The 22,706-nt window shown below is 40.4% G+C and overlaps 1 protein-coding gene across 2 annotated transcripts in view; it reads right to left on the reverse strand.

Moving 5' to 3' along the window:
- The window catches only part of LOC126458109 (glutamyl aminopeptidase-like), a 292,746-nt gene that overhangs the window by 79,134 nt on the left and 190,906 nt on the right, over nucleotides 1-22,706 (reverse strand). For both annotated transcript variants that reach the window (XM_050094939.1, XM_050094938.1), the window contains exons 3-4: nucleotides 6,907-7,051; nucleotides 5,213-5,486 (exon numbers count right to left, since the gene is read on the reverse strand). In XM_050094939.1, the coding sequence (XP_049950896.1) occupies nucleotides 5,213-5,486; nucleotides 6,907-7,051 (419 nt within the window). The remainder of the gene's footprint in view (nucleotides 1-5,212; nucleotides 5,487-6,906; nucleotides 7,052-22,706) is intronic.

The following is a 22,706-nucleotide window of genomic DNA, read 5'->3' on the forward strand; positions in this document are numbered from 1 at the left end:
CCATCAACCTCCTGACCGCACCGACACCCCGCACCCCTACCTTCTTCCTAAAATTCACAAACCCAATCATCCTGTCCGTCCCATTGTAGCTGGTTACCAAGCCCCCACAGAACGTATCTCTGCCTACGTAGATCAACACCTTCAACCCATTACGTGCAGTCTCCCATCCTTCATCAAAGACACCAACCACTTTCTCGAACGCCTGGAATCCTTACCCAATCCGTTACCCCCAGAAACCATCCTTGTAACCATTGATGCCACTTAATTATACACAAATATCCCGCACGTCCAGGGCCTCGCTGCGATGGAGCACTTCCTTTCACGCCGATCACCTGCCACCCTACCTAAAACCTCTTTCCTCATTACCTTAGCCAGCTTCATCCTGACCCACAACTTCTTCACTTTTGAAGGCCAGACATACCAACAATTAAAGGGAACAGCCATGGGTACCTGGATGGCCCCTTCGTACGCCAACCTATTCATGGGTCGCTTAGAGGAAGCCTTCTTGGTTACCCAGGCCTGCCAACCCAAAGTTTGGTACAGATTTATTGATGACATTTTCATGATCTGGACTCACAGTGAAGAAGAACTCCAGAATTTCCTCTCCAACCTCAACTCCTTTGGTTCCATCAGATTCACCTCGTCCTACTCCAAATCCCATGCCACTTTCCTTGATGTTGACCTCCACCTGCCCAATGGCCAGCTTCACACGTCCGTCCACATCAAACCCACCAACAAGCAACAGTACCTCCATTACGACAGCTGCCACCCATTCCACATCAAACGGTCCCTTCCCTACAGCCTAGGTCTTCGTGGCAAACGAATCTGCTCCAGTCCGGAATCCCTGAAGCATTACACCAACAACCTGACAACAGCTTTCGCATCCCGCAACTACCCTACCGACCTGGTACAGAAGCAAATAACCAGAGCCACTTCCTCATCCTCTCAAACCCAGAACCTCCCACAGAAGAACCACAAAACTGCCCCACTTGTGACAGGATACTTTCCGGGACTGGATCAGATTCTGAATGTGGCTCTCCAGCAGGGATACGACTTCCTCAAATCCTGCCCAGAAATGAGATCCATCCTTCATGAAATCCTCCCCACTCCACCAAAAGTGTCTTTCCGCCGTCCACCTAACCCTCGTAACCTCTTAGTTCATCCCTATGAAATCCCCAAACCACCTTCCCTACCCTCTGGCTCCTACCCTTGTAACCGCCCCCAGTGTAAAACCTGTCCCATGCACCCTCCCACCACCACCTACTCCAGTCCTGTAACCCAGAAGGTGTACACGATCAAAGGCAGAGCCACGTGTGAAAGCACCCATGTGATCTACCAACTGACCTGCCTACACTGTGACGCATTCTATGTGGGAATGACCAGCAACAAACTGTCCATTCGCATGAATGGACACAGGCAGACAGTGTTTGTTGGTAATGAGGATCACCCTGTGGCTAAACATGCCTTGGTGCACGGCCAGCACATCTTGGCACAGTGTTACACCGTCCGGGTTATCTGGATACTTCCCACTAACACCAACCTATCCGAACTCCGGAGATGGGAACTTGCTCTTCAATATATCCTCTCTTGCCGTTATCCACCAGGCCTCAATCTCCGCTAATTTCAAGTTGCCGCCACTCATACCTCACCTGTCATTCAACAACATCTTTGCCTCTGCACTTCCGCCTTGACTGACATCTCTGCCCAAACTCTTTGTCTTTAAATATGTCTGCTTGTGTCTGTATATGTGTGGATAGATATGTGTCTGTGTGCGAGTGTATACCCGTCCTTTTTTCCCCCTAAGGTAAGTCTTTCCGCTCCCGGGATTGGAATGACTCCTTACCCTTTCCGTTAAAACCCACATCCTTTCGTCTTTCCCTCTCCTTCCCTCTTTCCTGATGAGGCAACAGTTTGTTGCGAAAGCTTGAATTTTGTGTGTATGTTTGTGTGTCTGTCGACCTGCCAGCACTTTCATTTGGTAAGTCACATCATCTTTGTTTTTAGATATATATTTCCTACGTGGAATGTTTCCCTCTATATATTTTTCTGTTAGCATATTTGTAAATGACCTGTCCAGTAACATGTCATGTAAATCTGTACCTTATGCAGATGATAATGTTAATAATTCCAGAAGAGGTGTGAAAAAAATAGAAACTACTAAACAGAGTGCCTTAAATTATCAAATACTTGGTTTAAAGGTAATAAAATTTCTATTAATTGGGAAATGATTGTGAACATTATTTTCAGTTTATCCATTGCTAACAATCAATGTGTATTCATTAAACTCCTCGATATATCAGGATTTGTAATTGACTTGGAACAGTCATACAGAATATGTGTGTAAAAATCTGGCATTTGTTAATTATCTGTTGACTGAACTATACATGTGTGTTTCTGGGCGACTGTTGCTTAGTGCCTACTATATTTTTTTCATTGTCATCTAAGATACAGCACTTTTTTGTGGGATAATTCTACTGAGGCTATGAGAAAAAGAAATTATCTGATAGAAGTAGGGCATAGGTATATGTCTGAAATTTTCATAACAAAAATATCTTATAGGCCTCATTTTAAACAGTATAACAATAATGGAAATTCTTGGATGGAAAAAATATATAGAATAGGGGAAAGGCAACCACTATAGTGCACTGGTGCATGGCACACAGAAACATGTAATAGAAAACAGTTAACAACAGTTTTCGAGATCTTGCTCTTTTTTCTAATAAGAGTACACACATTCACACACATAACCACACAGATACCCAAATGTAGTCTAAAGCAATCTGTACATATAATACTTGATTGAGAAGAAATGCTTTTTACACATTTTACAATTTTGAAAAATGTTTGAAACACAATATAAATTACTGATTAATTTGTATGAGTGATTGTACTTTCATTCAAGAAAGCAATAGCAGAAGTACTGACTCACTGACCAGCACATGCAAAAAAGAGATGAAAACTTGCTGTTTTTCATACAGATACTCACATGTGCACAGGTGTGTGTGTGTGTGTGTGTGTGTGTGTGTGTGTGTGTGTGTGTGTGTGTGTGTGTGTGTAATTTGTCTGCAAGTTAGCACATCTTCATTCTTTTCTTTGTGCATGTCAATGATTCAACACCTCTGCTATTCAATGAGTGGTCTCGTTTATGCCTAAATTACTTACGTTCTACTGGAACTTTCCACACTATATTTAACTATGTTTTGTACAATGTGTCAATTCCAAATATTAAAGTTATTTTTGCCAATATTCATGACCATATTGACTGGATGTACAAGCTTACAGAAGGGTGAATAAAAAAAAGTGTCATATATAAGGGTGAGTCAATTATTATCTGCAAAGTAGTTATAAAATTTTATTGCAATCAAATAGGAAACTTACAAGAACATCATTTTTCGACATAGTCTCCTTGTGTTTCAACGCACTTGGTTCATCATTGTACAAGCTTCCTGACGCCCTCATAAAAGAAGGTTCTCGGTTGAGCTGCAAGCCAGGAATGCACTGCTTCTTTCACTGCTTCGTACAAGGCAAATCAACGGCCCCTTAATGCCTGTTTGAGTGGACCAAACAAGTGATAGTCAGAATGGGGAAAGATCAGGACTATATGGAGGATGATCCATGTCCTTCAAATCTGAGTTTCTGGAGCGTTTCAACTGTATGCGAAGGGCACTGTCGTGCAACAACGCAATACCTTTTACAGCAATCCTCAGCATTTGCTACGAATTGCATGCTTTAGCCAGGCAGTAAGCATCTCACTGTAGCATACACTGTTTCTTGTTGTGCCCCTTTCCCCGTAATGTTCCAGTACTGGACCTTGTGCGTCCCAAAAAACCGTAAGAATCAGTTTTCCTGTGGACGGTTGGGTCTTGAACTTGTTCTTGCACGCACGAATTTGGATGTTTCCATTCCATACTCTGCGATTTACTCTCCAGCTTGTAATGATGGATCCATGTTTCATCACCAGTAATGATCCTGTCTAAGAAGTTGTCCCCTACATTACTATAGTGATCCAAATGTTTTTTCACTGGACTCGCATTCGGGAGGACGACGGTTCAATCCCGTCTCCAGCCAACCTGATTTAGGTTTTCCGTGATTTCCCTAAATCGTTTCAGGCAAATGCCGGGATGGTTCCTTTGAAAGGGCACGGCCGATTTCCTTCCCCATCCTTCCCTAACCCGAGCTTGCGCTCCGTCTCTAATGACCTCGTTGTCGACGGGACGTTAAAACAACACTAACCTAACCTAACCAAATGTTTTTTGCAGATGTCCAATCGCATTTGTTTATGTAATTGTGTGAGTTGTTTTGGGACCCATCTTGCACAAACTTTATGAAACTCAAGCCTGTTGTGGATGATTTCGTAGGCAGAACCGTGACTAACTTGTAGATAATGTGCCACTTCATCAATAGTTAATCATCTGTGTAAGAGAATCATTTCACGTGAACACTCAATGGTTTCCTCATTTGTGGCAGTAAACGGTTGTCTGGCTTCTTCACCATGCGTAACACTTGTGCAACCATTTTGGTATTTTTTAATCCATTCGTAGAGACTTCATTGTGGCAAAACACTATTCCCATACTGTACCGAAAGTCTACGATGAATTTCAGCCCGATACACCTTCCGAGCACAATAAACTGATCACTGAACGTTGTTCTTCTTTGGTGAAAATAGACAGCGGAACAGCCACGATTAACAGCACGGCAGTGATAATGAACCTAACCTAGCAGCTTGAAAACTGCAAAGATATAACAACAAATAAATAAACCATGCATCTTGAACATAAAAACAGTACTACCAAAATAAACAAAAATATATCTAAATTGCAGATAATAATTGACTCACCCTCATACCTTCAATATATGAGCAGGGTAAAAACTTGTAAGTATTAAAAAATACAGAAAGTAATCATTCCATTGTGTGTTATCACTCCAAACACTGGTAAACTATTAGGCTTGCCTTTGTTTTGTGGGAATTCATGTGTAACAGATAACAGCAATATTAAGTATCATATAGGAAAAAAGGAACAAATTAATTAAAACTACATTTTTCAATGTTTTGATAAGATATGGGAGAAAAAGTAGTGAAGATTGAACACGGACATGGATCACAAAGTGACAGATATTCTTAACATAATTTTCAATCATTTTCATCAGTAAACGGTAATAGTGAACAAATACTATTATATTTAGCGTTTAGATATGTGAAGTAAGTTCTCACCAAGCTTTGGCAGAGGGTAGCCAATGCCAAAGTAGCTGATATAGTATTTTGTAATTGCAACCCCATCTTCCAGTGCAAATGCTGTCTTGCTGACTTGGGCAGGACTTGAGTAGACACTAAATGGAAATGTAGTGCCATCTGCATTCAGTATAGGCACAGGGGCTAGACGCTGGAAGTCACTCACAATGAAGCAAGCAAGGTATGTTACCATGGGAACTGACTCTGCAAACTGGACTGTTGTGAAACCAGTATCTGGAGAATCATTCAGTTCACTCTGCAACAACATACAGCAATTGCATAGTAGTGCTAGAACAGACTGCAGTTTGAATAACTCTTTAAAAATATTTCATGTAATCACAGTTTAAATTATTGTATAAATCAACAATTGTGCATAATTTGTACATGTATTACTGAAATGCTAGTATTGGCTCCCATAGAAATACAAAAATAAAAGAGAAAAATTTGAAATTGGTTCTACGGCTTCTACTCCAAAAAGGTATAGTTTCACTGCAAAGGTTGGAGAATATGGATACAAATACCATGTCTGTTGAATGACTTCCTACTTTTACTGCTTGAAAATCATAAATTGGAAAGTCAAAGAGAAAGTGCAGAGAGAGTATTATTTATTTATTTTATCTTTAATTCTGGGCTTCTTACGTCAGAATCAGCAAAAGTCATATGCAAACAATGAAGCTGATTTGTTAGCAGACATTTGTGCAGAACAAAATTATGTGACATCTTGGGTAGTATCACTGCTGGGTGTTTTTTGATATATATTAGTATTTGAGGATTCTGAGTTTTAAGTTTGTTTGAGTATTTTGTTTGTAAAAAGAACTATGCACTAGACTTTATGATGTGCAGTTTTTTTCTACTATTGAATATTTATCATTTGTATCTCTGAAAAATTTTCAGATCTGTACTCACACTTAATACTTCAAAAAGTAATCAGTAGAAATTTACATCAAATTAATATTTACAATCAGTTCAGTTTTACATTAAATATCATCCACGAATACATTCTCATAAAAGTATTAGTTGCCTACTTTTTCTACTCCTAAATGGGAATTGATGCAGACATAGACTGACAGCCCACATTGTTGTCTTCTTCTTCCTTCCAAGTATTAGGCCTCTCATTCTGTTGACATCTTATCGAGAAGTTCTCATGCTATCTATCCCTTGGTTGACCTAGTGATCTTACACCATTGGGGTGGTAGTACAGCATGAATTTTGGGGCCCTCTATGAGCTCATTTGTTGTAGATGTTTTCTCCAATTGTTTTGGTGATTCCGAGTATAATGCAGGTTGAGTTCTATTTGTGATTTAATTTGGTGTATCCAGCCATTCCTCTCAAAAATTTCATTTCACAGTCTGCTAGACTTTTTCACATATTTTGTCTTTTGCGGTACGATCGTGGTACAAACAAAGATTGTAAATGGTTTGTTGTTATTTTTGTAAGTTGTCAGAAGCTTAAAACCTGACACCTACCATAGGCTCAAGGTTCTAATAGAAATTGTGATAGTACAAGTGGAAAACATCAATAAAATGAAGCAATCCTTTGGACTGCAAATGTGCTAAAGTAAATCATTGATGACAGTTACAGCAATCATAGCAAGAAGGCTGAAAGCATTTCTGTAGATTTAAATCTCCTGATGAAATTATTTACTGATTTGTGAAGATATAACAGGTAATACTCACCTCAACATTCATGTTGGAGAGAGCATGGTAGCCCTCAGTAGGACGTACAATTCGTACAGAAAACCTCGCCTTAAAGCCTGGCTCATCAAAGCATGGGAATGCTTGCCTGGCATATGTTGGCTGGAACTTAGAAGTGGCAATATTCCTGCAACAACAAAATAATATTTAAAAATCATATTAACTGATTGTGCTTCCTAAATTTTCTTTTTTTAAATTCTAATAACTTAATATTGTATCTTTTGCAGTTAAACAGGGAAAAATCATCTATTTGCCAATTACGGTAGAGAGAGATATTTGTATTCATCAAAAATCAGCAGTATGAAAAAATATTATGTGAAAAAGGTGATTGCCCTATCAAAGACATTGGAATTCTCACACTCAACTGCCAGTACCTCTGCTCTATAATAATATTTATTGTTAGTAATAATAGTTAATTTCACTCGAATCATGATTTATGCTATACACGAATAAATTCCTGGTAAGCTGCGTGTCCTTATCTAGTGTTCAGGATGAGTTGTTATTAGGGTTCCAGACACACAACGGTATGGTCAACAGCACTCCGACACAGTTCAATTCCGTATCACTGTAGGAGAATTAAGCAGACATTATACCATTTAAATCAGTATAACAACAAAAAGTATGCTACTAAAGTTAAGTAAAGGTTAGTTTGAACACCACAGTGCTTACTAGCCTTAGTCCTATTAGAAGTGGTGTGCCATTGCCTTCATCTGACAGGTGAGCTGACTTAACCGGTTAGTTATAGGAGGGACCTACAGTTCAATGTGAACTCCACACCACAGTGCGACTGACCTGGCATTTTTTACATTAATAAGTCACTGCCTGAGTTGAAAAAAATTATGACAGGAAAAATATACTAAAACCTTCTTAGAATGAACCCTGAACCTCTTGATTTGTATCCTGCCAAAAAGTGAGGGCATGTAAAAGGTGAAAGTATCATAAATAGTATAAAAGCTGTGTAGATATTCTGTGAAATATTGGTTTAATTCCTCTGTGATGCAGCACCTAGCCTACACAGTCTCATATAGGTAAGTGAGCAGCAGGGAGAGGGGGTGCTGTTCCTCTGACTATTTTATCTTCAACATACCTCACAGCTTGTATGTTTCTGTTGCTCTTTCCATTCACATGGAATGTTGTGCAGACTCATTCAGTTCGTATTGGAGGTTGTTAGCATCGCTAATCCACTGAGCTCGAACTGTTGATGTATGTAGCACAGCATTCAGTGAGTGTAGTCAGTTTCTTGAACGCTTCGCTTCATGTCCTAATTTGCTGCTACATGTCCAGTGCACTTCTACATCCAGAAAAGCAATTGCTTTGTTATTTTCTACTGCTAATGTGAAATGTTCGTTTTTATGCAAGCTATTGAGGTGCTGATGAAATCTGCATAGTTCTGCTTCCTCATGTGGCCATATGACGGACTCGTCATCCACATACTTCAGCTAACGAAGTGGGCATAGCAGTGTGGAACTTACAGCTGTCTGTTTCGGGCCGCTGCGTCCACCCTGTTGGCTGAGGTACGTGGACAATAAATTTATCATGTAGCCTTACTGGGAAGCAGAACTATGCTTAATAATAGAAAGCAATCCAGACTGTAATAAATTATGTATTTTAAATTTTGGTAACTGGTTTCAGTCCAGATGACCATCATCAGATCACAGGCTCTAAAATGGGTGACATTTATAATTTATTTTACTATTAAAATATTACATATGATTTGTGTGCTCCTCAATGATACCAAAAAATATGTAGATTTCTCATCAGCATCTCACTGGCTCAGATAAAAACATACAGTTTATGGTAGAAATAGAAAATAATGGAGCAAACCCTTTTCTGGACCTAGCAATGTACAGAACGTCTAGCAGCAAAATTAGGACACCAAGTGTACAGGAAACCAAGACACACCAACAGATGTCTGCCTGCGGAGTTGCACCACCATCCACCACAAAAGAACACCATGTCAGGCAAGGCCCTGTGTTGCTTAGGCCGCAAGATCTGAGATGTGTTGCCCAGGAAGGATTCTTCTCATGAAGGATGCTTTCCACACTGCAGGCATCTATGAACTTCAATGCAAATGTGACAAATTCTACATTGGTGAAACCAGCAGACTGGTTAGCACTCATCAATGAACGCCACATGTGGCTGGACCAACACAACAAATCAACTGTGGCTGAACACCACCAGGTCAGTGGCTAAACTATTAATTTTCAAGAAATAAGTGTGCTTGCTCAGCAGCGAAAAATAAGGGAGGCTACTGAAATAATTAAAATGCCCTAACAGCATGAACAGAGAGGATGGCTACAAAATACTGATGGCCTACCTGCCAGTGATCCCAGAGCAGCAAACAGCGTTTGTTAGCCATTCATCAGCAACACATCCCAGAATCAATGCTATTAACATGCAGCCATGAGAGAACCAAATATTACCCCTGGGTACAAGCTGCTGATTCGTTATTGCCTACTAATCTCCTGTCAGAGTAGCACAAGCATTACTCTACCGTACAGCTCCATAGCAATTTTCACTTCAAAATGTTCAATGGCGCCGTAGAGTGTGACACTGGTGTTCACCTGACAACTGAAACAAGTGGCATACAGGGGAAGACTATCACCAGAATCATTATATTGGCTTCCAATGTGCTTTTAAGAAACCATCTATTAATGTAATCTTTTTTACATCTTTTACTCATTGTTCAAACACATATAACCTTTGGCTGAAGAGCGGTTGTTTTATCTTCTGTCAGCCCACCCATTTTGTGGGGGAAAACAAATCGAATCCAGCAGTTTGTCACCTAGATGAGGACCACTTCCAAGATGGTCAAAATGTCAGTATTTTACTTATTTTTAGTGTTTCATTCAAATTGGCACTGGCTGTGTACGTCTATGACTTATATTATCAATATATATTTCTTTTCATTTCTTTTACTCATGAGCACAGAAAGAATTTACATTTGTTATTAGTTTTGGCGTCTGCCCCCGGTAGCTGAGTGGTCAGTGCGACAGAATGTCAATCCTAAGGGCCTGGGTTCTATTCCCGGCTGGGCCGGAGATTTTCTCCGCTCAGGGACTGGGTGTTGTGTTGTCCTAATCATTATTATTTCATCCCCATCAGTGCGCAGGTTGCCGAAGTGGCGTCAAATCGAAAGACTTGCACCAGGCGAACGGTCTACCCGACGGGAGGCCCTAGTCACACGACATTATTATTATTAGTTTTGGCCACACAAATCAACACTATGGATTCCAAATAATGGGAACATCATCATTTGTAAATTAATTAAAAGATGTATAGGCTTGTTTACTAAGAAGGATTGCTTGTTTGACTTAATCCCATGATAAATGCATTGACATTCATCTGACTAAGTTTTAATTGCCCCTGATCAATTTTAGATTTTTGTAAGTCCACGACATTCCTCTTCATTTTTACATCATTTCCCATTTAATTATTTGAAATGCATCTGGAACTTTACATATTATTGAGTCAGTGGAAACTAATGATTGTCTCTCTTTCAGTATTACTATGTAGTTTGCAAAGCCACAATGGTCTTGTGTAAGCTAGCTAACAACTCTGTAGAGTAATATATGGGAACAGCCAACTTCCTTTTCAGGACAGAAATAGTAATGATCAAGATGACATGGATGTTTCTTTCAATATTTTACCTCTAAACATGAAGATTAAATAATTACATTGTATTACAAATAAAAATTTCAGTAAACTACAGAACCTATAATTCTGTACAGGCATCTATAGTCTGGGAAAACCATTACAGTATTTCATTTGCAGTATGAATGCACAACAACAAATTTTGAAGATTAGTAAATCATCATAGAAAAGTTATATCATTGTTGTAATGGTGACATACTGTACGTACATGCTAAGCAGCTCTCACTGTGGTTGCCAACAGAAATTTCAGAATTGATTGAAGTTGAATGACATTGAGTGGTACCGACTAAATGCCACTAAGGAACAACATCAACTAGCAGAGAATAGTTTGTTTATTATGTCTGTCCTTGAAAGCTGGAGTTGCACACGACATTAATGATCGTTGAAATGTTATGTGTAACCAAGTTAAAAAACATCTTATTTACTGAAATGTTTGATGCACTAACAAACAGCTGCCTGCTCGCTAAAACTGGCAAGCAATAAATACCAGTTGAAGTTTTTCAATTTGTGATGATACAGCACCTTCAAAGCTACATTGCAGAGTGTCTTCTCAGAGTGTATATATAGTACTTGTCCCATTCATGTACCTAGGCAATAAGAATTAATATGCATTTCATACACTAGTACCTCCTGGTGTTCTCCTTGGAGGAATGTGACTTGAAAAGAAAACAATGTGTTACTTACCTTAGCAGATTCATTGAAATTCATCTCAGCAGCAACTTTGGCTCTCCATATCTTGCTTTTTCAGCATTTATACGACAGGCCCTTCATATAGATCATCAAGGCAGTCTCACATTTTCATTGCAATCACATATTTTTTAACTTTTATCTCTTCGTTATAGGCTACATATGACAAATGATGTAGCAAAATCAGAAGTAAATTAAGTATCGCGCAAGACAGCATTCTACAGCCAGACAAATAATAGTCATCCATAAATAAAGTACTGGTATTGTTTTAGTGATTGGGTATTTATTATAGAGTAATAATTTACATTTTGCAAAATTGTGTATGTCTGTTGCATGTGTATATAACGTGACCACACATCTGTACAATGAAAACTGTTAACAAATGGATTAGAAATAAATAAACAAATAAAAACAAAAAATAATACATAACTGTACATCATGTACGGAGTCATGGAGGCAATTGGTAATGTGAGAAAGGCATAATATTCGTGTGGAAAATTTCATTATACTGTTGCATACTTTTGACAGTCTGAGAATGAAAAGAATGATATTTTGTTCCTGGAGAATGTGAATGATTAAATAGTTCAACGATTTATTTTATTTTGACATAGTATCAAAACGCTTGAAAACATTACGTGATACTCAATGCTTTGTCATGTGGAAATACACGCAGGGCTTGGTTTAATGAAAACGTCTGGAGAGGTTTGTATTTCCCATGCTTATGTACTTTTAACCACTGACGAACCATTTACCTTCATTTTATTATTACAAATAGTAGTGGCTTTTATGTGCTAGTTATGACATCACTCATTTCGTCCCACTCCACGTCCATGTTCGTTTCAAATCTCCAGTGAGAGCATCTCAAATCTTTTATTTGAATGATCGTAATCTTCATACGAGATAATCTACGCCGCTTGCTAGCACTAGTCGCCAACCATCAAACGCGAAGTTCAACAGGCTGCCACAACAAGCCATAGTTCCTCGTGCGAGTGCAGCAACACTGAAGCGTTCGTGTGCCCGAAAGAGCTTGAACATAAGCGCATCATGTGACTGGTCATGGAAGACGCGCGAAGTTGCCCTGCTGAGCCCAGTTTTAATCGTCAATGAGGAATAAAAGAGAAAATACAAGAAGCAAAACCTATTTACGTTTACAGATGTTTACGGTGAGGCAGCCATGGTTTGCACAGTTCAGGAAATCAAGGAAAATAATATCGGCGTATTAAGACACATCCTGCTGTCATTGTGACGACGTAACAAGGGGTGATGAAAATCACATCCTCCCTCAGTGCAAGCGCAGCGAGCAAAACAGTCAAATGTTTAGAACAGCTCTTGACCCTGCCCGCTTTGCACTATCCAAATTCTTGGAGATTAATCAGCGGTGCGTATGACCACAGCCAGGATTGTTGCACAAGAAGACATAAAAATATATACCGGTAAGGGCCTACGGGCGATGAATTAAATTAAAGGACTCAATCAAATAGTTTTAGAGCAAACAAGTGGTTAACTATCATTTTATGTCTAGTAGTACAACTGTATACTTCCAACCTGACGCCAAACTAAAGAATGTGTACAGGGCCAGGTTTATATAGGGAAGCACTCCTGAAATGGACTTGTTGGCGCCCCTCCTCACACTCGTTTGTTTTTGACTTCCGGCAATTTTATTCAAGCATTTTTGTTGCCTACAAAATTAAGATTCCGTATTAGAATAAATGTAATCAACAATGGAATTCCTTAAAAGAAACATATCATATACCCCGCATTAAAAGTTGTTTTTCTTCCTACAGATTACAATCATTTTCATGCTATGAAAAGTAAAAACGTAACGCGGCAGGGTAAGGAACCATTTTGACCTAACGTGACGTCCGGTTTTGGATGGGCAGCGGCTACGCAGGAGGAAAACGCAATAGCTATTTTCAGCTTAGAATAAAAACGAAACAAATAAATCCTATGAGTTTTTTTCGGAACAAGGAAAAAACAAGTAAACGTATTTCGATGTGAAATCATGAATATAAAAATGAATTTCGAAAGTTAGAATCATACCAAGGAACTTAACGTTTTTAACGCCATTTCTGCATAAATACCAACAAGAATGCCGCTTCCACAACAAACGCGCTACTACAAATGTCGCCACACGTCACTGCCATCAACGTTTTCATTAAATGGTGTTACAAATCAACCTCGGAAACCAACGTCTTTGCTACCCATGCTGCGATTCAAATGTACATTTTTACCCACAGAAAAACATTCGCCAAATCTGTTTTGCCAATTTCCTTTTTTCATTTAATAACTCGTTTCTTATTTTATGCAATGCTTAGCTTTTCATGCCGCTCATATGGTCGGATAGACTACACTTTTGAAAAGAATAATAGTCATCACGCGCAATGTGACAACCGACAACAAAAGAAATGTCAGCGTGTCACGAATGTATGCGAAACAAAACTACACAGCTGTTGCATCCAGCGACGTTAACATTTCCCTACCAACTGAACTCAACAATGACCCTAACGCTACCTTAGTGACAGTGCTACTGGCTTGCATCCAGCGACGATAACATTTCCCCACCAACTGAACTCAACAATGTGCCTAACGCTACCTTAGTGACAGTGCTAGTGGCTTGCTTTCCACGTTTTCAAATTACATGCCATTTTTTTCCGTGTATGACCGAGTCTAGCAATAATACAAACGGCGATCGAGCTCTCTCAGCGCCCTAGGCCCGGGCCTACCTGCCCAGTGCGTAAATCCGGCCCTGAATGTGTGCTTTAGACTGCAAGTATGCAGATAGTGAAATGTTACTTTTATGTATTAGTACAGCCTTTTATCTTGTGATGACTTACGAATACGTATGTTAGAAGCTAATAACAAACAAATAAAAAATAAAAATACTTGTTTTGTAAAACATAAAAAATCTATCCTACTGATTCCATGGCCGAACGGATTTAGAATAGGATTAGTAAACTTGTTTTAAAAGTAGATTATGCGTTCGTCGTAACTCTATAAAAAGTAAAGTTTTTTCTCAAATTTTGATTTTGTTAATGTCTACAGGTGCGAGGGGCACCAGGTGGATGAAAGCCCATGTTACACGAGCGAATTTTTGATCACGATCGATTACGCGTATTGGATGCGCGTCGCGTGTAAATTAGCCGCCAACCAAGTCTGTACTGGGCCAGTAAGGTCACTGATCAGCTAACTGTTCGGAGCGCAGAATTCCAAATTCCTGAGAATACTGTATGCTGCACACAGTACATGCAGGGAGGTAGAGGCTTCTGATGTCGTCTGCTAACGCCGCAACATGAAAAAAAAAAAAAAAGATTCCAGCCGTGAAAACTCACGCTGCAGTAATGGATTTTGCGCTTTTGTAGCTTCCTTATCTATATTTTATTGTTTGCTTTGCTTCCGTGACACATTTCGAAGATTGCACGGTAACTGTATATTTTTCCTTTTAGTGTTTTCTCACAAGAGAGTCTAAGTACCTGAAAGCAAATCGTGGTTTAGGTTTTACAATATTTGGTCAAAGAAAAAGCCAATACAGTGCTTAAATAATAATGTAAACAGATAAACTTCTCCAATGAAAATTTTTCAACAGTGAAAAAGTCAAATATACTGAACGAGAAAAATAATATTCGATGTTATTTGGATCTCAGAAAACAAGAAACAAAGGATAAAGTAACAAGGCGCTACTTATGGTTGGTTGGTTGATTTACAGGAGTGGAGCAAACAGTGAGGTCATCGGTCCCATAGGATTAGGTAAGGATGGGGAAGAAGTCAGCTGTCCCCTTTCAAAGGAACCATCGCGGCATTTGCCTGAAGCGACTTTGCGAAATCACGGAAAACCGAAATCAGGATGGTCGGACGCGGGTTTTCAACCGTGGTCCTCCCGAGTCTAGTGTGATAACCACTGAGCCGCCTCGCTCGTTAGTGAATTATGTGTGATGTGTTTGTATATATATATATTTATGGAGCAAATAACTGCGTGTATTCCGAAATGATTAAACAATATTTTTCCGATTTTTTCATTTCTCAGCAACGTGGAGAATTTCCCATACTACCTTTGTTAGGAACTTTCACTATGAATTTTGCTGTTGTTGTCAAAGACTTTACTGTTATGGTTAGTTCCTTAGTTGTGTTATTATGTTTCGACTTTCACCTTTCGGGTATGAAACTGTGCAGCCGAGAGCTCCCATAACACAAGCAAATTTGGCGCCGGCGTTTAAATAAATGCCATCCATGACTGGCGAGACTCAGTAAAGGCATAATGCAGCAAGGTCGATGCAGTAGACTCACTTGTCACGAAGAGTCGATTGAAACGAGGAAGTCGCACGTGTAAAACGCCTTTTATACCCGCGACTTTCTTGTCTCAATCGACTACTCGTGACAACTGAGTCTACTGCACCTACCATGCCGTTTTATTCCTGTACTGAATCTAAATTGTCATGGATGGTCGTTTTCATTAGAGCCAAAATTGCTTGTGTTGGGAGAGGTGTCTTTTTTGCAGTTTGGCACCTCAACCGCGAAAATGAGGTTATTAGGGGCAATCCATTTAACGACAAAGCCAAAATATAGTAACAGTACCAGAGTGTAGGAACAAGCAATGGTAATGTAGGTTATTAAGGAACAAAGCAAAATTCACAGCGGATGTTCTCGGTAAAGGCTGTATTATGGTAAATTCTCCACATTCCTGAGAACCGAAAGAATATAAAAAGTACGTTCAAACGATCAAAACATGTAGATCTGTTTGGTCAAGAAAATATACAGGGTGTCTCAAACCTTTTGGGTGAAATTGAAACAGGTGATAGCGGATCCACAACCAACTATCTAACTACAGAAATAATGAATAGAAATGCGTGTTTATGCTTTAGGTGTACACAGCATACACCGCATAACAACAGCATAGCTTACAGTAATGGTTCAAAGTGACGACTGCCAGCCTCAATGCATGCATGGTAACGGCGCACTAAGTCCTGCCGCACTCACTCAAAGATCCCTGGTGTCTGTTGTACCAGGACAGATACAGCTTGGACCCTAGCTAGAAGGTTTTCATCCGTTTCTAAGCAGTTTCCTACATCAGCGTCTTGACGTAACCCCAGAGGAAAAAATCCGGAGGCATGAGATCCGGCGATCGCTCTGGTCGTGGGACAGGCTCTCCCTTTCCAATCCAACGATGAGGTGACGTGTTGTTCAGGCGCTCGCAGACATTAGCATCGAAGCGGGCAGGCCATTGTCGTGTTGAAACCACGTCCCTTCGCGGACAAGAAGGGGTAGAGTCTCTAGGAACTTTGGCACCACATCTTGCAGGAGCACTGAAGCTGGCGATCTCACTTTGAATTATTACTATGAGTTACACTTTTGTTATGCAGTGCACGCTATGTATGTCCATAATACAATAAATATGCATTTCCTACCATTGGTTCCCTAATTCAAGATAATCGGTTGTGGACCCACTATAAACTGTTTCAATTTGACCCACAAAGTTTGGTTCAAAATGGCTCTGAGCACTATGGGACTCAACTGCTGAGGTCATTAGTCCCCTAGAACTTAGAACTAGTTAAACCTAACTAACCTAAGGGCATCACACACATCCATGCCCGAGGCAGGATTCGAACCTGCGACCGTAGCGGTCTCGCGGTTCCAGACTGCAGCGCCAGAACCGCGCGGCCACTTCGGCCGGCTGACCCACAAAGTTTCAGACACCCTGTATACTTACAATCTCATCATACAATGTATATTTTGAAGACAGTATTTTCTTTTCTTTCTAAATGCCACATTAACATTGAAAATTATTTTTCATGTGAAATACATGTGATTGCTTCACTGTTGAAGCAATTTTTTTTTTTTTTCAAAAAATGTTTATCTATTTACGTTCTTATTCGCGCATAGTTCAGGCTTTTCTTTGGCCAGGTATTATGAAACCTAAACACCTCTTTGCTTTCAGGTATGTTGTCTCTTTGTAGAACAGCACTAGTGGAAAAAATATCAAGCCCTTATGTAACCTTTGCAATGTGTCACAAAAACAAAAGAAACGATAAGACAAACTCTTCATTGTGGTTGATCTGTCAATCCTCAGTCGCTATTGTCGCAGAAGAAGCTGACAAGGGAACCTCCCCATCGCACCCCCCTCAGATTTAGTTATAAGTTGGCACAGTGGATAGGCCTTGATAAACTGAACACAGATCAATTGAGAAAACAGGAAGAAGTTGTGTGGAACTGTGAAAAAATAAGCAAAATATACAAACTGAGTAGTCCATGGGCCACATAAGCAACATCATGGAAGAAGTGTGCTTAGAAGCGCCGTGGTCCCGCGGTAGCGTGAGCAGCTGCTGAACGAGAGATCCTTAGTTCAAGTGTTCCCTCGACTGAAAATTTTACTTTCTTTATTTTTGCATAGTTATTATCTGTCCGTTCGTTCATTGACATCTCTGTTCACTGTAATAAGTTTAGTGTCTGTGTTTTGCGACCGCACTGCAAAACCGTGCGATTAGTAGGCGAAAGGACGTGCCTCTCCAATGGGAACAGAAAACATTTGATCGTAAGGTCATAGGTCAACCGATTCCTCCACAGGAAAACACATCTGATATATTCTATACGACACTGGTGACGGCATGTGCGTCACATGACAGGAATATGTTGTCGACCCACCTAACTTGTACACTTGGCGAATGGGTAAAAAGATTCTTCTACCTTCCCCGATTTAGGTTTTCTTGTGGATAACAGTTTGTCACATAAACTGAAAATAAAAAATTAAAATTTACACTTGATGGAAGATTTGAACCTAGGACCTTTCGTTGCGCAGCTGCTCACGTTACCACGAGACCACGGCGCTCCTATGTTCCTGTTGTCCTTATTGTTACTTATCTTCCATTGAACTACTCAGTTTGTATATTTTGCTTATTTTTTCACAGTTCTACACAACTTCTTCCTGTTTTCTCAATTGATCTTTGTTCAGTTTTTCAAGGCCTATCCACTGTGCCAACTTATAACTAAATCTGAGGGGGGTGCGATGGGGAGGTCCCCTTGTGAGTAGCATCGTGGTGTAGTGGTTATGATAGTAAAATGTTGCACAGAGGGTCGTGAGTTCAAAACTCACATGTACTGTACAATTTTAATTTCTATACCGTATTCGGTTCGAGTACATTCTAGAAGTATCCACAAATGTCAGGGATCAATGTATTGGAATGTTCTGTAGCTGTATATATACTGTATGTGTTCTGGCCGGAGGCAGTTCGCTCCGCGCTCTTGTATGTGCAAGTGCTGAATAAACCTTCGTTAACTGAAGTTAGTGTTCGTCACTCACCTAATTACACCTTCTTGTACGTGACATTATTCTGGTGGGGTGCCGGGTATTGGAACTTTTGACAGGGCGCATTATTGACGATACAGTGGCTCCCATCAGGCCACGACAAAGCCGCTGTTTACGTGGCGAGAAACCTGAGTTCGAGCCGTATTCAATAGATCGCAATCTATCGGAGACAGAAGAAGAAGAGGACGTTACGATGACAGCAACTGTGTGCCACCACATGAGACATCCTTCCGAGTTCTCTGGTGACGATGGCCAAGATTCAAACGAGTGGCTGAAGGTATATGAGCGTAAAGCCAAATTTAACAAATGGGATGACACCGTGTGTTTGGCTAACGCATTTTTCTACTTGGAGGGCACTGCCAAGCAATGGTATGAGAACAACGATAAGAAGTTCACAAACTGAGAAGTATTCCAGGCGGAACTGCGCAAGTATTTCGGCGACACACAACGACAGAAGTGCAAGGCTGAAGATAAATTAAAGTGCTGGGCACAACGTCCACGAGAAACTACAGCATCCTACATTCAAGACGTCTTTGAACCGTGTAAAATAGTGGATCCTAGAATTAAGGAGGAACATAAGGGTGCACATCTCATGAAGGGTGTTGCTGAGGACCTGTATCAAGCCCTACTCTTGAAGGAGGTTTCGACAGCAGACGACTTCATAAAATGAAGTGACACTATTAATATTATACTAATAAATTTCAGGTCATAACCATTTGTTACAACTGAATAAAGATGATACTTGTTTTGGCAGTTGTGTTTTGCCTTAATTTATTATGGCATCATCAGTGGCCTGATGCACAAACACATTTTCATTTGTATGTATCACTTTCAACTTACATATTCCGCTATCATAGATGTAAGTTACAGACAGTTCTCACCTAGGCACGTTTTGTTTAATATATCAATAAACACAGTAAAATTAAATTGAAACGTCCCCTTTGAACAATTATACATGACTGTGCTTAAACTGACACACAATATTTTGTTAGCGCAACGCAATCTGACTTTCAAAAATCCCTACAAAAGAATGGCCCTAACATTAAACTATACCTTTCACAAATCACTTACCTCACAAAAATCTTCGCTGCTCAAGCTACTGCAATACAGCGAGCGCCACTACTGCCAGCTAAATAAAAGATTCAAACTATGGAAGGCACTAAATACTGATAGGGATAGTTAGCAAATGAAAGATATTAATAGAGAACAAACAATGTATTTACCTTGATATCATCATATATAAATATAGCAGTTCATGACAAATTTCAAAACTCCGCCATCTCTCTCCCCACATCCACCACTGCTGGCGGCTCACCTCCAACTGCGCAACGCTACGCGCTGTTCACATCCAGCTGCCTAACACTACAATGGCGAGTATTACAACAATGCAAAGCAGCCACAGACTGCACACAGCACAGCCAGTGATTTTCATACAGAGGTGGCGTTACCAATAAAAAAACCTAAACAGCCTACTTACAAAATGAATGTGGAACTAAAGGTGTGCAGATGAGAACGGTTTGTACCTAATATGTACAATGGTAGAATATGTAAGTTCAAAGTGATGCTCACAAATGAAAATGTGTATGTGTTTCAGGCCACTGATAATGCCCTAAAAATGAGGCAAAACGCGTCAGGAAAGGCTTTTTTCCTTATTTAAACTTTTGCACAGCTAATTCAGTAGGATGAAACTGAGCCAATCTCCATGGTCATGGAACGAGTCAGTACATAATCTGCAGCCGGCTCTTAGACATGCCCTCGGCTGCACGCGTGAGTAGCGCGACCACCGACCAGGCTTCAGGACGCTGCACGGGCGCCAGCCAACCTAATCGCGGAGTTTATGTGGACTCCTCGCAGCGCTAATTGCTAGCCTTCGTTATTGTGTTCGTTTATGACGAACTACTTGGACTTGCAGAACTTGAGATAAGTAAAACTACGTTACATACATATTTGTATACCTCTAATTAGTTTGCTCTCTGTCTCGGCATCTACCTATTCCTTGGCAACCACAACCGGACCGACCCAACAACAATAAAGATTAAAAAGATATAACATCGATTAGTAATACATCAATGAGTGTGGCGAAAATTACGAAGGGTATTCAGTTGATAATATAACACCTTCACCATAAAAATGCAAACAAACTTCTCCTTCTCTATGACAACGCAAGGCCTGCACACCTGAGTGGAACTCACAAAACTTCATTGGACTGTTCTTCCTCATCCAACCCACAGCACGGATCTCGCACCTTCCATCTTCCATATGTTTGGCCCAATTAAAGATGCTTTCCACGGGAAGCAGTGCGTGGATGATGGGGAGCTTATAGGTACAGCAGGACGTTGGGTCCTATGTCGCCCAGTAGTGTGGTACGACCCAGTCATATAGCCACACAGTAAGATGGTACAAGATCGTTGCATCGAACGGAGATTATGTTGAAAATTAGGGTTCTGTAGACAAAAGAGCAGGGTATAATATGGTGCATCGGAACCTTGTATAAAACCAACCTGCCTTCAGAGCAAAAGTTTTGCATTTCCTAAGGAACACCTTATGTGCTGGTACTGCGAACGGCTGAAAGCAAGGGGAAACTACAGCCGTAATTTTTCCCGAGGGCATGCAACTTTACTGTATGATTAAATGATGATGGCGTCCTCTTGGGTAAAATATTCCGGAGGTAAAGGTTGCAGTAGGTACTGGGAGATGAAGAGGTTTGCACAGGATAGAGTAGCATGGAGAGCTGCATCAAACCAGTTTCAGGACTGAAGACCACAACAACAACAACAAGGAACACCTCTCGTGGTTGACTTCTGTTGTTAGCAGACGACGTGACGGTCCCTTATTTCTGCATATACGCAGTTTTCGGCATATTATTTTACAACTCTATACTCGGCACAGCGAAACGATCATTGACGTCACTGACCAATTCGCGACGTACTGGCGGCTTATTTATACGGTAGTAAGGTTCTAGGGATCGGAGCGTGCAATGTCAGACCTCTTAATCGGACAGGTAGGTTAGAAAATTTAAAAAGGGAAATGGATAGGTTAAAGTTAGTTATAGTGGGAATTAGTGAAGTTCGACGGCAGAATGAACAGGACTTCTGGTCAGGTGAATACCGGGTCATAAATATAAAATCAAATAGGGGTAATGGAGAAGTAGATTTAATAATGAATAACAATATAGAAACATTGGTAAGCTACTATGAACAGCACAGTGAACGCATTATTCTAGGCAAAATAGACACAAAGTCCACACCCCACCACAATTGTACAAGTTTATATGCTAGGTGTCTCCACAGACGAGGAAGAGACTCAGGAACTGTATGAAGAGATAAAATAAATTATTCAGATAGTTAAGGGATACAAAGGCTTAATAGTCATGAGGAACTGGAATTCGATATTAGGAAAAGGAAGAGAAGGACTAGGGGGAAGGAATGAAAGAGGAAGCCACCTGATAGAATTTTGCACAGAGGATAATTTAATCATAGCTAACAATTGGTTTAAGAACTATGAAAGAAGGCTGTATACGTGAAACAGACCTGTAGACACCGGGAGGTTTCAGATTGAGTATACACACATCAAAAAAAGGTTTTGCATCACCCCGGTTCCCAGAACTTCTCAAGATAGACGTTGACTGTGGATTTTGTATCACAGACACAGTCCCTTTGACTGTTCAGAGATATCACTAAACCCACCCAAAGATGTAAACAACCAAGCATGAGCAGCGCCTATTAGACAGAGGGGTCCGACAGTCGATCAGTTCCAGTCATTCCTACACGAAGGAGGTACACGGCTCGTGTTTTCTGTAGTTCAACCATGCCTAGATGGCCAATACCGTGGTTCGATCGCGTACGCATTGTTGCTTTGTGCCAGGAAGGGCTCTCAACAAGGGAAGTGTCCAGGCGTCTCGGAGTGAACCAAACCGATGTTGTTCGGGCATGGAGGATATACAGAGAGATAGGAACTGTCGATGACATGCCTCGCTCAGGCTGCCCAAGGGCAGCCGGCACGGTAGCTCAGCGTGTTCGGACAGAAGGCCGATTGCCCTCTGGAATAAAAAAACTGAGTAAAGAAGTGAACGATCAAATTGAACGGATTTCATGTGACGTCCACCCAGGACAAACAGAACCAACAATACCGAACAAAATGCAAAAAA

Source organism: Schistocerca serialis, chromosome 2 (genome assembly GCF_023864345.2).
Source record: "Schistocerca serialis cubense isolate TAMUIC-IGC-003099 chromosome 2, iqSchSeri2.2, whole genome shotgun sequence".
Classification (NCBI taxonomy): Eukaryota; Metazoa; Arthropoda; class Insecta; order Orthoptera; family Acrididae; genus Schistocerca; species Schistocerca serialis.